Below are 15,726 nucleotides of genomic sequence, written 5' to 3'. Positions count from 1 at the left end.
GTATATGACCTAAGCACTTAAACATAATGGTGTTACTTTGGGATGATCTCCAGTATTACCATTGTTTTCAAACTCCCATCATTCTTCTTTTCCTTTATTGTCCAGGTTCCCCAGAAGAACCTGATTATTCATCGCACTTTATGCCCATATGGCTAAGTCATAATTCACTGCTTCCCTCCCCAAATTGTGGCATTTCTTTCTAAAACTTTATTGAGAAGTCACTCCTCATGTCTGGACACTTAGATTTCATTTTGTTGTCTGTTCTACAATGGGGGGGGGTTTGTCCCAAATTCTTCTTCCTGGTTGCTGTCCTTGGTTTAACTTACTACGTGGTAGTTCTAGTAGGAGTGCTAATGTATAATGAAAATTGAAGATACTCTGCTGAAGGGAAAGAAAGTAGGTGGTATAGCCTGAAATGACATACTGAGTAATAGCTAATTAAAAACTATGATATGATTGATTAATCCAAATTGCTTGAAAAATGCAAAACTTGCTCATTTAATGCCATTTTCAGTTGTTTGAGCAAAGCAAGAGATAGCACTTCCTTTTTAATCTCCAATAGCAAAGTTTGGTGAAATACTCTGAATAGTAAGAACACAGGCCTTCTGGTATGATTTGCTTTGAAAGACAAATTTTTAAATAGCTTTTTTTTAAAAAAAAATTTAAAAGCAGTGTGTGAAAGGACTGCGCTGTTCTAAATATTTATAACAGAGCATGTTGTCTTCACAGAATCCATGAAGGAAACAACTCCTTTACTCCAACTTCTTGGAAATAAACAAGAATATAATAATATTGCAGTCACTATGCAATGTGCTAAAATCTGGAAGTGAATTTAACATGGTGCTGGTGCTTTTTGCAGGATATAGCCTACATGTTTGTAAGAGTGGGGATGTGTGAACAAGCTGTGTCAGCCTTTCTGAAATGTAATCGACCAAAAGATGCAGTGGATACCTGCGTGCATCTCAATCAGGTAAAACTGCATTAGATAATCTGCTTTACCGATAGCAATTGAACAGTGAGATTTCTATCCTAATGCTGAGTTAAATACAAGTCTTTGTTAAGTTTCTGATGTTTTGTTGTGATATTTGGAAAATTCATACTTCAATGCTTAAGCCAGTTATCTGAAATATTATCTGCCCTCCTTCCTTGTACAGATGCAGATATATGGGTTGCTGCGTTAGGACGTAGCTGGAAAAGAACTGATCTGAAAAACGATTATGTTTACAGCTAGAGCTGTTCCCCGTTATGACTTCCCTGTGCAAACCCTTGTGTTGACACAGATAAGAGAATTGGAGGATGGCTATGAGGAACTCAATGTATGGGAATGGCGGGACTGGCTAGTGCTGTATTTATGTGAGTGATTTCCTAGTTTGAGATTCAGCTAAGTTTCTCAGTCCTGCCAAACTTTTTATCTGAGGAAAAGAAAGTAGCCAGACTGTTGAAGATCAGAAAAATGACCAGACAAAATGAGGTGTACAGAAGGACAAATAAAGTGTTATTATTTGTGCCTTAAGCTTATGGGCTGAAGTCCTCTTTTAAACATTTTTTTGAGAGTCTGGGGTTTAGTAGTATCAGAAGTGTTGAAATCCATGTGTCCAGCTGTGAGCATCAACAAAGTGATTCTGCAAAGCTTTTACCAAAGCAAAAGCAGCTGCTTTGTATTTGGTTTTGGACAGTGGTCCAATATTGTTTCACAGGCCTGCTGTCACATGATTGGCCATGGTGTTCACATTTGTATTCTCTTGCTTTTTACTTTGATTTTATAGTAGCCTCGTTCTAAATGGTGATGAAATATTGCACACAAATGTTGCAGGCTATTCATGGATAACCAGCTTGTTCTGAGAACGTATTTGAAAAAATGTAAGTTGATAATTGTCTGCTTTCATTTCTAGTGGAATAAAGCTGTGGAGCTGGCTAAAAATCATAATATGAAAGAGATTGGATCCTTGTTAGCCCGATATGCAAGTCATTTACTGGAAAAGAATAAAATCCTTGATGCTATAGAACTCTATCGTAAGGCCAATTATTTCTTTGAAGCCGCTAAGCTCATGTTCAAGGTATTGCGGGTTTTATTTTTATGTCAAATAACTGGGGGTTTGGATTAGGTTGTCTTATTTCCTTGCCAGTTCTATTTTCTTGGTTGTTTTACTATTAACAATGCCCAGGCAATACGCAGATGTCATAAACGGCATACTGCAAAGAAAAATCCAGCTCCGAAGTTCAGGTATCTCTATCTGAAATAGTGAACCTGGATGTCCTCTGTAGCCAGTGGAGAGGAGACTTTCAGGACAGAGGCCATCAGATTTGAGACTTTCACTTTAGAATAAGATGAACTGCACCTCAGAAAAGGTCCAGTTGCCCTGCGTTGCCTAGTAAAGGAGTAAAGAAGATTGGCCTGGGTGCAGTGTCCACAGTATTTTATATGTTGTGTAGATTAGTTTTATCTCCTTTATTTTTAAAGCTAGCAATGTCATTAACTAGAAGTCAAAATTTGGTATTTCTTCAATTGGTACCTTCAGTTAGGAACTGTGTGGCGTGCTTTTAGGATAAAGATGTTGCTTAGATTTGAATTGGCTGCAGAGATTTCTGTGGATAGCCTACAGAGATATTACATGCAATAGTGACATGTAATGTTTACAGCAAATATTTATAATAACCTGTACGTGTATGTGTTATTGTCAAAAGCCGTTCTTCTTTTCTGGGAAAACAACTAGACCTTATTGAAAGTTCTGGTTTTATTAAACTTCAGTGTTTAAAAAAATGCTACTTTTTGGGTTATCTTTTTATTGAATCAGTAGTCTTATACATGGTTACACTGATTTACCCCGAGAATCTAGCTCTATATACTTGTTAGCTATATAAGTACAGAATAATGCGCATTCTTCACTTTGACATTTTCCTATGTAGTTTTGTTCGCTGTCTTAAGTTACTGCATTCAAACGTGGAATCGTTTTTTGGCATAATTTCCTAGGTTTGTGCAAGCATAGAGTTGTCCAAGAGAACAAAGCGATTCTTCTAATAGTTTGGTTTGGTTTTTTTCTGAATCAACATTACATTCCTTGGGTTTGTTTTTTAAGATCGCAGATGAAGAGGCAAAGAAAAGGACAAAGCCTTTGCGTGTTAAAAAGCTTTATGTATTATCAGCCTTACTTATAGAACAATGCCATGAGCAAATGCAAAATACGCAGAGGGGAAAAGTTAAAGGAAAAACTTCAGAGGTAAAGTGTCTTTTGCTTTTTTTCTCTTCCCAAATTCTGATATGTGCTACGTAGTCAAATAAAAGTATCTTCATGTGAAGCTACTATTTTTTTTTCATATATTTTCTTCCTAAATTTCATGTGTTTTTCTTCATGATTGTATTATAAAAATAAAAATCATACTAAGAAACTCCAGATTTGGGTTTTTCCTGCAAGGCTCTCACTTTCCTGTCATTCAGGAAGACGTATCAATCCCAAAGAGAGATCTGTGATTAGATTAAGCCATGTTGATTATAATTCAGCAAGGAGGTGGCTCCAAGTATGGGCAAAGCAAATGGAAGAATTTTTTTTTCTGCTCAAATTTTTATTTTCATATTCACAAATGATACCATTTAAACAAAGTTTTAAGAGAGCTGGTGTTGAAATGCAACATTAATCCAAAGTATGAACCAGTCTGCAGATGTGCACTGAATATATTGGTACACATGTAAATGATACTGATCTTTGAAAATCTGCACCATATGTTCAGCTGTGTGCGCTGTATAAAGTACCTAAAAATGTCCACCTTAAGTCCATGTATTTATATTTTCCCTAGTTAACACAGACAGTTGTGTGTCACCAAGTACAGAAAATCTCTTTTCATAAACCCCCATTTGCTCCTTTATCTGTTTTGTATAAAAATTACTTGTGATATTGCTTTGTTTTCAGACAGCTTCAGCTTTGGCTGGCTTGCTAGAAGATGATGTTCTTTCTTTAAATAATCGCTTCGCAGACAATGCTTGGCGAGGAGCTGAGGCTTACCATTTTTTCATTCTTGCACAAAGACAGCTCTATAAAGGTTCTGTAGATGCCGCGCTTAAAACAGGTAGGACTTCATGTTTAACCCTGTAAAGAAACCGTTCTAACTTTGTGTGCACAGCACAATTTCATATATAGTTGGCACATCTTTCTGTTGTTGATGGAACCGTGAAATTTAAAACAAAATCATGCAATGAATTGAATATGGCTGCAGTCAAGATACCTGGAAAATATATTCTGCAAATCGAACTTACCAAATATTACCTGGTTAAATCGTACAAGCTCTGTAGATGTTCTGTTGACTGTTTTGTTTCTTGAAATTACACGGCATGCCTGAACTTATGTCAGACCTCCCTGTAGAGCTTCATAAGAAAATCTGTGGGAGTCTAAGATGCAAACAGTGCCCTATCCTTTGTCCGAGTAACGAAGGTCCATTTCAAATGCTTCTTTTTTGAAAAAAAAAAAAAGTATGTCAAAAATACACTTCAATTTCCCATCAAATCTCCTTACCTTTATTTGTTTTTAAAATGTGTTGAGCCATGCATGCTTTGCAGTCATGTCAATGAAAAGATTTTGGTTCATTGTGTTGAATTTGTGAGATTAACACTGTCTACTAGTAGCAAATATTTCATACGGATGCCTGCACTTCTCAGAAGACATGTAATAATTTCCTGGGACTTTTTTTTCCCTTATTTCTTAGCTCTTCATTTGCGAGACTATGAAGACGTTATCCCTGCAGTTGAAATCTATTCCCTTTTGGCACTTTGTGCATGTGCAAATAGAGCATTTGATATTTGTTCAAAAGCCTTTGTTAAACTAGAATCCTTGGATACTCTTCAACCAGAGCAGAGGCAGCAGTATGAAGACCTTGCTCTAGAGATATTCACGAGACATTGTCCGAAGTCTAACAAGAAATCTGATCTGGATGATGTTCTTGAGAGGTGGGTTTATAGGTATATAATACTGTAATAAAACAAGCATTTTTTTTCTGCTATTGTCTGCATTTTGGGTTTTAGCAGGTTTGTGTGACGAAGTTAATTAGGTGCTTTTCTGCTTGCACCAAATATTGGGCAAGAGTGATGCAGGTGTTAGTGAGTTTGCAGAAAGGGCAGTACAATGCTGTTTTATTTGGGAGAATACACTGACTGTATTCAAGAAACTGGGCATCGAGATGTAACTTCATCTTAATCTGAAATGCATGTGGACAGAGCGCTGGAGGTTTAGGACCTTTGATAAGGTGTCATGTGCCGTTGAAGCAATAATGTTACTGTTTGCATCACCCTTGTGGTATGAAGCAAATGTCAACAAGTGAATGTTTAACCAAGATTAACCAACGAGTCTCCAGTGTTTTGTAAATTACCTAAATCTACGTGGTGTGAGAAGATGGACATGTCAAGTGAAAGCATTAGAATATGAAGGGCAGACGTAAGAGTTAAATCTTTGGAGTGGCTCTGCCCACAACTGTCTTTGACACATGTTTCCTGCTAACAGCATGGAATTTGTGAGTACGGAAATTGATTGTCGATCAGCATTCTTTTTAATGAGCGGGATTTTAACCTGTCTTGTTTGATTTTACTGTGCAGATGTACTGAAGCTCACTAGTGGCTTTCATAGCAACTCTTCAGAGGAACAAATGTGACATTAGTGCAGGTGTCTAATTGAACCTCGCCCTTACATGGCCTTCACTGCTTCTTCTTACTTCGTCTTTTGGATCTGCTGATCCCGATTTGTTGCCTTTATGGTTCTGGGGGTGTGCATTCTCTTGTGTCAGGATTTGCATACCTGGTTATGTTAACAGTGAAGTGTTAAGTGATTTAATAACTTCCAATCAAGAAGTGGTGCACATTTGAATAGAGCAGCAGTATTTTATAGAGGAGCATTGCAAGCTTTGTAACTCACTGTAGGCACACGATTATACTTTGCAAATTTCAACAAGTCAAGTCTTTGCTGCTATTTTAAAATGATGTTTTTATTCTTTTGGCTTTATTTACTCTTCTCTTTTCTTTTATTAATAGCAGAGAGGAGAAACTTCCTGTATGTGTTGCAACAGGAGAGCCTATCATGGAGTATCGATTCTGGATGTGCAGCGTATGTAAGCATTGCATGAAAACCAAAGAAACAAGCAACTATAAATTCTGTCCTCTGTGCCACAGTACGGTATAGCAGAGGATAACAGGTTGTTTATCCTCATTTGTTACATCTCCTAAAAATACTCTCTAAAATGTTACTGTTGTACTATGTTTTAAAATACAACTCAGGTACCGATTGTAACAGATAGTGCCACTATTAGAGAAACATTTAAAAATACCCCAAACCCACAAGAAAGATCTTTTACTGGTTCCATTTATGTGAAAAAAACAACTTAACATAAATGTTAATAAAGTCAGTTTATTTTTTTACCTTTTTTGTGCAAAGTTTTAAGGTTAAAGCATTCTTTTCTAATTGTAAATCGGTCCTAGTTTCAAAGCTATATGAATTGAATGTGGGTTTCTCTTAACACGTTTTACTCTGAGAAAGCTCCATTTTTTTGTTTTTGTAATTCCACGGGAAATTATTGGACTTTCTCAAAATTCAGAGTTTTCTGAAGGAAGCAATTCTCAATTTGAAATAATGCCACAATAGTTGTGATAGTAGATAGATATGTTTCACTAGAGCAATGTACTGGTTTAAGCACACATCTCTGCTGTTTTCTTTTGCCAAGTATATTTAAACCCACCACAGCAATAAAGGGCTTGCAATCATTTACCCATCAGTGGTGCCAGTCTGCATCTGTGTTCTCAAGCTTTGGGGATTTCTTCCACCAGTTCTGGAAAGCTATGAACCTGCTATCTAGAATAGGGTAATGAGCTCTTCTAAGTAGCTTGAAGAGAGCAGCCGACATCTCTTGAACAGATTCTAAGAGTTGAACTGTCATCCTTGTTACAGACGAAGGTTTAGGAAATGTTCTTTTACTTAGAACTGTGCTGGATTTGAGCCTCTGCTCTGGTGGTGCTGCAAGGCCCTGCTCCATGCTATGAGCTTTTCCAGGACCAGACAGCACTTGGCAGCCTGGCAGCAGCCACTTTGTGTGTTGGTTTCTGCCAGAGGACTGTGAGGCCTCGTCTGTGTTCTCTTTCACATCAGTATTCCCTTTCCATTAAACATTGGTGACAATAAACCCCGTTTTCTATTGAAAGTATTAACTGTCATTCATATTTTTATTTGTTTTCTGTCCTTTTCCTTTGTAGAAATGTGTAGTAGAGGGCTGTGCCAATTAAATCATTCTGGGCTGTGCCAGTTACGTCATTCTATGAATTGCCAATTCATAGAATCACAGAATTGTTTGGGTTGGAACAGACCTTAAAGCCCAATCCAGTTCCAAACCCCCTGCCGTGGGCAGGGACACCTCCCAACTGGATCATGTTGCTCAAAGCTCCATCCAACCTGGCCTGGAACACCTCCAGCAATGGGGCAGCCATGACTTCTCTGGGTGACCTGGGCCAGGGCCTCACCACCCTCACAGTAAAAAATTTCCTCCTAACATCTAATCTAAATTTCTCCTCTTTTAGGCTAAAACCATTACACCTTATCCTATCCCTGCACTCCCTGATAAAGAGCCCCCTCCAGCTTTCCCGGAGCCCCCTTTCAGTAGCGGGAGGCTGCTCTAAAGTCTCCCTGGAGCCTTCTCCAGGCTAAACAAGCCCATGTGTCTCAGCCTGTCCTTGTATGGGAGGTGCTCCAGCCCTCAGATCATCTTTGTGGCCTCCTCTGGACTCACTCCAACAGATCCATGTCCTTCCTAGGCCGAGGACTCCAGAACTGGACACAGGACTACAGGTGAGTGCTCGTGAGAGTGGAGTAGAGTGGCAGAATCGCCTCCCTTTACCTGTTAGACCAATTATGTAATTCCCGTCCGTTCCAGTTCTCTTATTCTGTGCGTCACCAGCAGGACTGAATTGTGGAATGATCCGGTTTGGAAGGGACCTACAAGGATCATAGAATAGTTTGGGTTAGAAGGGGCCTTTAAGTTCGGTTCCGACCCCCCTGCCATGGGCAGGGACACCTCCCACTGGCTCAGGCTGCCCAAGGCCCATCCAACCTGGCCTGGAACCCCTCCAGGGATGGGGCAGCCACAGCTTCCCTGGGCAACCTGGGCCAGGATCATGGATGGAGTCCAACCCCCTTCCCCGCACAGGACACCCAACATTCACACCGGGTGTCTGAGGGCATCGTCCGAACGCTTCTGGACTGGTTGTCACGCTTGGCGCTGTGACTGCTTCCCGGGGAGCTGCTCCAGGGCTCCGCCACCCTCTGGGGGGGAAGAACCTTCTCCTCGTGTCCCTCCTGCCCCTCCCCACCTTCCTGCCCTTCCCTCGGCTCCTATCGCTGCACCCGAGAGAGCAGCTCAGCGCCCACTCCTCCTCCTCCCCTGTGCGGAAGCGCCGCGGTGCCGTGAGGTCCCGCCTCTGTCTCCTCCCCGCGCTCGGTGCGGGGCCCGCGGGGGGACTGTGCGCGCCGCCTCCGCCCGGGGCCGCCATGGAGCCCGAGGCGCTGCTGGAGGCCGCGCGGGCCGAGCTGGGGGCGCGGCGGCTGCGGGCGGCCGAGGAGCTGTACGGGCGGCTGCTGGCCCGGGGCGCGGGGTGCGGCACCGCGGGGAGCGGGGGAGACCGGGGAGCCGAGCGGGGGGGGGGAGGGGGAAGGGGAGGAGGGGGTGCGGGAAGGGGGGGAGCGGAGCAGGGGATGCAGAGGGGGAGGAACGGGGCGGGGAGGGATGGGATGCGGGAGGGGGAGAGCGGTGATGGAGGTGCGGGAAGGGGGGGGCAGTAGGGAGGGTGGGGATAGGGGGGTCAGCGGGATGTGGGAGCCAGGGGAGCGGAGCAGGGGTTGCTGGGATGCGGGAGTTTGGGGAGTGGAGATGCGGGACCGGGGGAGCAGAGCAGGGGGGGCTTGGGGGGGGGGAAGGGGAGGAGGGTGTGCGGGAAGGGGTGGGGGAGTGGGAAGGGGGGGGGAGCGGAGCAGGGAGTGCGGAGGGGGGGAAAGGAGGGATGGGATGCGGGAGGGGGAGAGCGGAGATGGGGGTGCGGGATAAGGAGGGGGGGAGTAGGAAGGGTGGGGATGGGGGTCAGTGGGATGCGGGACGGAGGCAAAAAGGGAGGGAGGATGGGGGGGGTATGTGGGAGGGGGAGAGCGGGGATGGGGGGCAGCGGGATGCGGGAGCCAGGGGAGCGGAGCAGGGGGAGCTGGGATGCGGGAGTTTGGGGAGCGGGGATGCGGGACACGGGACGGGGGTGTGAGCAGGGATGCGGGACCCAGGGGAGCGGACTAGGGGATGCGGGCGGAGCAGGGGTAGCTGGAATGCGGGTAGAGGGAGCGGGGGCTGCGGTAGGGGGGATGCAGGAGCTGCGGGAGGGAGGATGCCGGGCAGCAGGGGGGAGGGAGCGGAGATGAGGGATAGTGGGACGCGGGCCCCGGGGCTGCGGGGTCCCGCAGGCAGCGGTGCGCCCCTCCCCGCCCCTCCCAGCGCTCAGCTCCGCGCCACGGCGCTCAACGACCGCGGGCTGTGCCGGTACCTGCGCGTGGAGTTCGCCGCCGCCCTGCAGGACTACACGGCCGCCATCGAGTGCCAGCCCGGCTTCGAGGTGCCCTACTACAACCGGGGGCTGGTGCTCTACCGGCTCGGTACGGGGCCGCGGGGCACCCTGGGGTGTGCAGGGGACCGGGGAGAGCCGGCCTGAGCCTCCCGGGGAGGGGTGCACAGCGCTCCCTGCATGCACAGTGCTCCCTGCATGCATGCACAGCACTGCTTGAATGCACAGCACTCCCTGCATGCATCCACAGAGCTTCCTGCCTGCACACCACACTCTGCATACACAGCGCTCCCTGAATGCACGGTGCTCCTCACTCCTTGCATGCTTGTTGCTCTTCGCATGCACATCGTTCCTTCCGCACACGGAGCTCCTTGCATGCATACACGGTGCTCCCTGCATGCTCATTGTGCTCTGCCTGCAAAATGCTCCCTGCCTGCACACTGCTGCTTGCCTGCCCGCACAGCGCTCCCTGCATGAGTCCATAGCAGTGCTTGAATGCATGCTCAGCGCTCCCTGCATGCATGCACAGTGCTCTCTGCATGCACAGCGCTCCCTCCTTGCATGCACAGTGCTCTCTGAATGTGCAGTGCTCCTTACTCCTTGCACACTCATCACTCCTTGCAGTCATCACTCCTTGCACTTACAGCACTCCTTGCGTACACTCCTTGCATGCTTACAGAACCATACGTGCACAGCACTCCCTGCATGCATCCACAGCACTCCTTGCATGTGTGCACAGTGCTGCTTACATGTATCCACAGCGCTTCTTGCATGCCTCCACAGGGCTGCTTGAATGCATCCACAGCGCTCCTTGCATGCATGTACAGTGCTGCTTGAATGCATGCATGGCGCTTCCTGCATGTAGAGTGCTCACTGCATGCATGCACAGTGATTCCTGCCTGAATGCACAGCACTCTCTGCGTACACAGCGCTCCTCACTCCTTGCACGCTCCTTGCTCCTTGCCTGCACGCTCCTCACTCCTTGCACGCTCCTCACTCCTTGCACACTCCTCACCTGCACGCTCCTCACTCCTTGCACGCTCCTCACTCCTTGCACACTCCTCACCTGCACGCTCCTTGCCTTCACACTCCTCACCTGCACGCTCCTTGCCTTCACACTCCTCACTCCTTGCACACTCCTCACCTGCACGCTCCTTGCCTTCACACTCCTCACTCCTTGCACACTCCTCACCTGCACGTTCCTTGCTTCTTGCCTTCACACTCCTCATCCTTGCGCACTCCTTGCTCCTTGCCTTCACGCTCCTCACTCCTTGTCCGCTCCTTGCTCCTCGCCTGCACGCTCCTCACTCCTTGCATGCTCCTCACTCCTTGCACGCTCCTTGCTCCTTACCTGCACGGTCCTCACTCCTTGCACACTCCTCACCTGCACGCTCCTTGCTCCTCGCCTGCATGCTCCTCACTCCTTGCACGTTCCTTGCTCCTCACCTGCACACTTATTGCTCCTTGCACACACAGCGCTTTTTGCCTGCACACTCGTGGCTCCTTGCACTCACATCGCTCCTTGCATGCACCCGCAGCGCCTTGCGCTCCCTGCTCACACGCACTGATACTGAAAAGACTCATTTTGGCATTTTAGAAAGGAAGCACCCTTTGATCAGGCGCAGGCAAGACGAGGGAGGGATCCCCACCAGTCATGTGCCACGAGACACAAGCTGGGAACAGCATGTATTTCCCACTTACGTGCATATGCATCAATTTTCTCAGAAATCTTATGCATATTCTATTACTTTTCAAGGACTAATTTTAATGTTATTAGAACTTTTCGACTGAGTCAAAACTCTTCCTCATTTGAAGCTTTGGAGCCAGAGCTCTGCTTGAACTTGAAATAGGGAAAGACTCCAAACAGAGGTGATTAGAGAAGACACATTTGTTCAGCACAGATGATACTTCACACAAGTCATTGTCATCTCCAAGGAGTGAACAGTGTCTGGAAAACCATTGAAAAAACCCCATGCTATCAGAGGAACATGTCTAACTTAAAAAATACAACAATTCCCTCCGTTTTACGCTCGGAGGGGCCTGCCTGGCCCCAAGCAGGGGTGAGGTGTTGCACCACAAGTAGGTGGTGTGGACAGATGCATTTTGCTCAAGGAACGGCAGGAGCTTTCAGCGGGGGTTCTTCCCTGCGTAGATGCGGTTAGATGTAGATGTCCCTGTGTGCAGTTGTTCTGCTGTATCATCCGAAAAGATGCTATTCAGGTAAAAATAGGGGGAAAGATGACGTTTCTGTTTAGTAAAAAGTTGCATTATGAATAAAACCAACCAATTTCAAACATTGAAACAAAGCACCTCTGAAGTAGGTGCAGACGTAGCGACCGTAGCCTCCTTGATGTGCGGTGGGCTTTCAGCCATCTGGGGAGTTTCCTGCCCAGGATTTGAATGTGCCATAAGAAAGCGGCACCCCTGCTGCTTTTGATGGACTTTGGTTATTGCAAAGACAAGACCTCGAAGTTAAGGACCAGGGGAGAGCATCAGGAGAATGGACCCTGGCCAAGAGTATTGGCCAGGGAGCTGTATGCCTGTGCTCTGGGTTAAGGCAGCGTGGCTGTTGGCATGGGCTGTTCAACTCCTCATCTTTGGCTAAACTGCCTCAATTAAGCCTTAAACCCATTAGAGGTTCAAAAATAGGCACTTTGATTCTTGCTCTGAAGACCTCTGGGCCTCCAGAGGTGGTGGGTCCAGTAGGTACAGCTCCTGCTGTTTGGTAGTGAAAGTATTGGGAGTCATTCTTCAAGTGGGGTTTGTCAGTTTGAGAAGTTACAGAGAGAGAATTAATGCTTGCTTTTTTCTTTCTCTTTTTTTTTGGGGGTGGAACAGGATGCTTTGATGAAGCCATGAAAGATTTCAGGAAAGTATTAGAGTTAAATCCCCAGTTTGAAGACGCCGCCTTGAGTCTCAAGCAGGCTGTTCTTGACAAAGAAGAAAAACAAAAGCGGGGTTATTGAAAACATGGCTAGTGGTGTGAAAATGTTTTTCTAAACGTGTGACTTTGGTCGTTGATGGATGGAATGAGATCATGGATATTTGTTAGGACCTACTGAAGAAACCTCGTTCTTAGGTAAATAAGTTAAAATGGATTATGACTGAAGAATAAATTATTTTTGGATATTTTTAGTGTTGAGAAAAAGTATTATGTTAGATCTGTGCAAGATGCTTTTACAGATTTTGTACAGAAGGACTTCGTAAAGGTGTTGGAAGCTCAGTAACGGCTAACGAAGCCTGTAGTCCCCTTATTAAAACTGCTTCTGTACTCTTGCATGCATTGTTTTAAAGTCGTGGGGAAGAAAAACTATACAAAGCATTTCAATTCTTAAGATTGGAGGTTGTGAGAGAAGAGCAGTGATATAATACTGATGGTGTTTGTCTCCATTTTAAGTACGCGTTTGATTTATGCTAAAAGTGCAGTTGTTAATTCTGAGGTTTTGTCCTTGATGCTACGTAACTGATTTTCTTTTCAGTACAGAGTGTTTCTGTATTCAGAAACACTTAATGAAACCCAGAAGATGTTTTCAGGTAACGCCAGCTGTGCCTTGCAGGAGGAGCGTGGTATAAGCATTTAGTCCATCATGAGTTCATTCACTCCTGGGGGCAGTTTAACACGACGTAATCAAGTAGGAACAGAGCATACCTATTTTTTGTAATTGTGTTGTGAAAGCATTGGGCAGATTAATAATTGAATTAATGAATGTTTTCTCATGATTATAAAGATCTTGTGGTAGTGAAGGTAGTGGAGCTATTCAGAGCAGGGGCTGTGGCTTTCTCCTTTTTATTGAAACACACCAGGTGAAATCTGTCTGATGGAAGCTTCATTTCTCCCCTGAAAGGAGGGACCGGTGCCGATATCTATAAATCATCAATAAGAAACACCCTTGCTCGTTCATAGCAATACAAGTTTAATAAAGATTGTCTGCGTGAGCATTACATTATTTTTTTAAAATAAATGATGCTAAGGAGGGTTCTGCTTCTGGTTGAGTTTCTTCATGGATGATCCTCAGGCTGCACAAGTGCAGGGCTCGCTGAAAGTGGTGGAACCCTTTCGGGTAAGTGATGAGAACAGGCTTGAGCCTCTGAATATCTTCTCTAGGAGCCTTCCTGAGATCACTTTTAGATTTGGGATAAAACTGCGACAGCTTCATTGAGCAAATCTGGAGCACGGGGCTGAGCAAATGCTGCGTATACCTCTTACGCTCCATGACGCTTCGCAGCAGCGATTTTGAAGTTCTATAAATACAATGCATGATAGCAGAATGCAGCCATATACAGTTTGGAAAGCAGACTGTCATGTAACTGACCTTTTTTTTTCCCAAAAGTGTAAGTTTTTACTTTTTTGGATATATTAAGCACGTGCTTTGCTTCCATTTTTTTTTCTCCCAGAAGAAAAAGGCTTCTCAAGCACTGGAAGTGCTGCCCAGGGAGGTGGTGGAGTCCCCATCCCTGGAGGAGTTTAAAAGGCGAGTAGAAGAGGTGCTCAGGGATCTTGTTTAGTAGTAGACAGACATAGTTGGACTTGATGATCTCAGAGGTCTTTTCTAACATAGTGATTGTATGATACTGATAACACTGAATTTAAGGACTTGGCATATTTCACACCACCTCAGTCTCAAAAACTGATCAATCACACTGACTCTTTGTTGATGGTGAGAAGGTGAGCTAGAACTAAACATGTTCCTGACTTATCATGCCAAGAAAATTAAAGACGTGAGCAGTTGAACACCGCCTGTGAATTTTTTCTTGAGAGATCACATCTATTTCTGCACAGAAACTGTTTAGCCAGCAAGATACGGACAAAAAAAAAAATACAAACAGCAAATAAGTATTCTAGAAAACAAAGCTTGTGTTGCTTTGTGGATGTTGCTCAGTTGGTTATGATGCATCCATTGTTGGCACAGAAATATTTCACTGGTCTGGGAGCAGTTTTATAGCAGATTCTCCAGTCTTTCCTTCTCTCTGCCGTAAAAGCATGAACTGTCACAGGGCATTTTGGCTTAAATTGGAATTCTTTCAGGGTAATTTTGACCAGTAAGGTTCTCGCACACATTTTCTCCTTTCACGTGCATGAGTCACTCACTTCTTTGGCTTTACATCACAAGACTAATCGGCATTTTCGGTCTGAAATTATGAAATAGTATTGTGTACTGTTCTTTTGCTCAGGACTGTTGAAAGGCTATAAACCACCATTATCACTATAAATCCCCCCCCAGGCTTGAAGAGGAGGATGTGTCAAATAACTTCCCTTGTCCTGCGATTTTCCTGTTCATAATCCTTTCAAGAATTAAAAGTCTAATGGAGAGCAGTAAAATTTGTTTTATGTAATGTTTCCACGTGAAATTCAGACAAGCTCTTGGCTTGTAAAAGGAGCAGGGGTTGTGCTTTGGACGCTTTGCACTGCAGAGGTCCTGTGGCCTTACACCTTCGCCGGGCTGTAGGGGTTGTCTCTGCTTGAAGATGTCAAACGTCTGTGGAGTGTCTCGGTCTGCCCACTCCATTACCCATGAGAAGCATTTGCTGGTCAAAGACTTGGTGCTCTACCAGCAAGTCCAACAGGTACCTGCTGCTAATGTACAAGGACTTTGTTTTCGCTCTGGCCAGAAACGTTTCAGACGTTAATAATTCACAGATGCTTTCCCAAGGTTTCTTACCCATAAACCTCTCCAAAAGCCCTTGACTCACTCTTTCCTTCACACAGCCTTCTCTGGCAGCCCCTCCCTTTAGTTTGTTTCACATAGCTGGGAGTAATTTGGCAATGAGTAAGGGTGTTCTCAGATGATCACTTGCTACCTCTAAACTTACAAAAAATACATAATTTCCTGAATACATTTGAGAATCGTTGAACCATAGAATGGTTTGGGTTGGAAGGGACTTTAAGATCATCCGGTTCCAACCCCCTGCCATGGGCAGGGGCACTTCCCACTGGACCAGACTGCTCAAAGCCCCATCCAACCTGGCCTTGAACACCTCCAGGGATGAGGCATTCACGACTTCCCTGGGCAACCTGGGCCAGGGCCTCATCACCTTCATAGTAAAAAAATTCTTCCTAATATTTAATTCAAATTTACGCTCCTTCAGCTGAAAGACATTGCCCCTTGTTCTATCACTACATATTCTGATAAAGAGCTCCTCCCAGGCTTTTCTTTAGGCCCCCT

General features: G+C 45.1%; 2 protein-coding genes across 6 annotated transcripts in view; both read left to right on the top strand.

Moving 5' to 3' along the window:
- Positions 1-7,991, top strand: part of WDR35 (WD repeat domain 35) — a 42,776-nt gene extending 34,785 nt beyond the window's left edge. Inside the window, exons 23-28 of one of the 3 annotated variants that reach the window (XM_054062500.1) lie at positions 860-970; positions 1,893-2,057; positions 3,078-3,218; positions 3,906-4,062; positions 4,696-4,936; positions 6,014-7,991. In XM_054062500.1, the coding sequence (XP_053918475.1) occupies positions 860-970; positions 1,893-2,057; positions 3,078-3,218; positions 3,906-4,062; positions 4,696-4,936; positions 6,014-6,158 (960 nt within the window). In that variant the 3' untranslated portion in view covers positions 6,159-7,991. Of the gene's footprint in view, positions 1-859; positions 971-1,892; positions 2,058-3,077; positions 3,219-3,905; positions 4,063-4,695; positions 4,937-6,010 lie in introns of all 3 variants that reach the window. The other 2 variants (XM_009558303.2, XM_054062501.1) reach the window with 2 other exon arrangements.
- A 417-nt stretch (positions 7,992-8,408) lies between these two features.
- On the top strand, positions 8,409-14,867 carry TTC32 (tetratricopeptide repeat domain 32). Of its 3 annotated transcripts, none has more exons than XM_054062505.1 (3): positions 8,409-8,584; positions 9,496-9,653; positions 12,401-14,867. In XM_054062505.1, the coding sequence occupies exons 1-3, from the start codon at positions 8,511-8,513 to the stop codon at positions 12,526-12,528; spliced, it is 360 nt and encodes a 119-aa protein (XP_053918480.1). In that variant the 5' UTR covers positions 8,409-8,510; the 3' UTR covers positions 12,529-14,867. The 3 variants fall into 3 exon arrangements, with proteins under 3 accessions (XP_053918480.1, XP_053918479.1, XP_053918478.1); XM_054062504.1 differs by having other exon boundaries at positions 8,417-8,614; XM_054062503.1 differs by lacking the exon at positions 8,409-8,584 and having other exon boundaries at positions 9,379-9,653.
- The last annotated feature ends 859 nt before the right edge of the window (positions 14,868-15,726 follow it).

The sequence above is a fragment of the Cuculus canorus genome, chromosome 3 (assembly GCF_017976375.1).
Source record: "Cuculus canorus isolate bCucCan1 chromosome 3, bCucCan1.pri, whole genome shotgun sequence".
Taxonomy (NCBI): Eukaryota; Metazoa; Chordata; class Aves; order Cuculiformes; family Cuculidae; genus Cuculus; species Cuculus canorus.
Note: the sequence above shows the minus strand (reverse complement) of the source record. Positions and strands in the feature narration are given on the sequence as shown.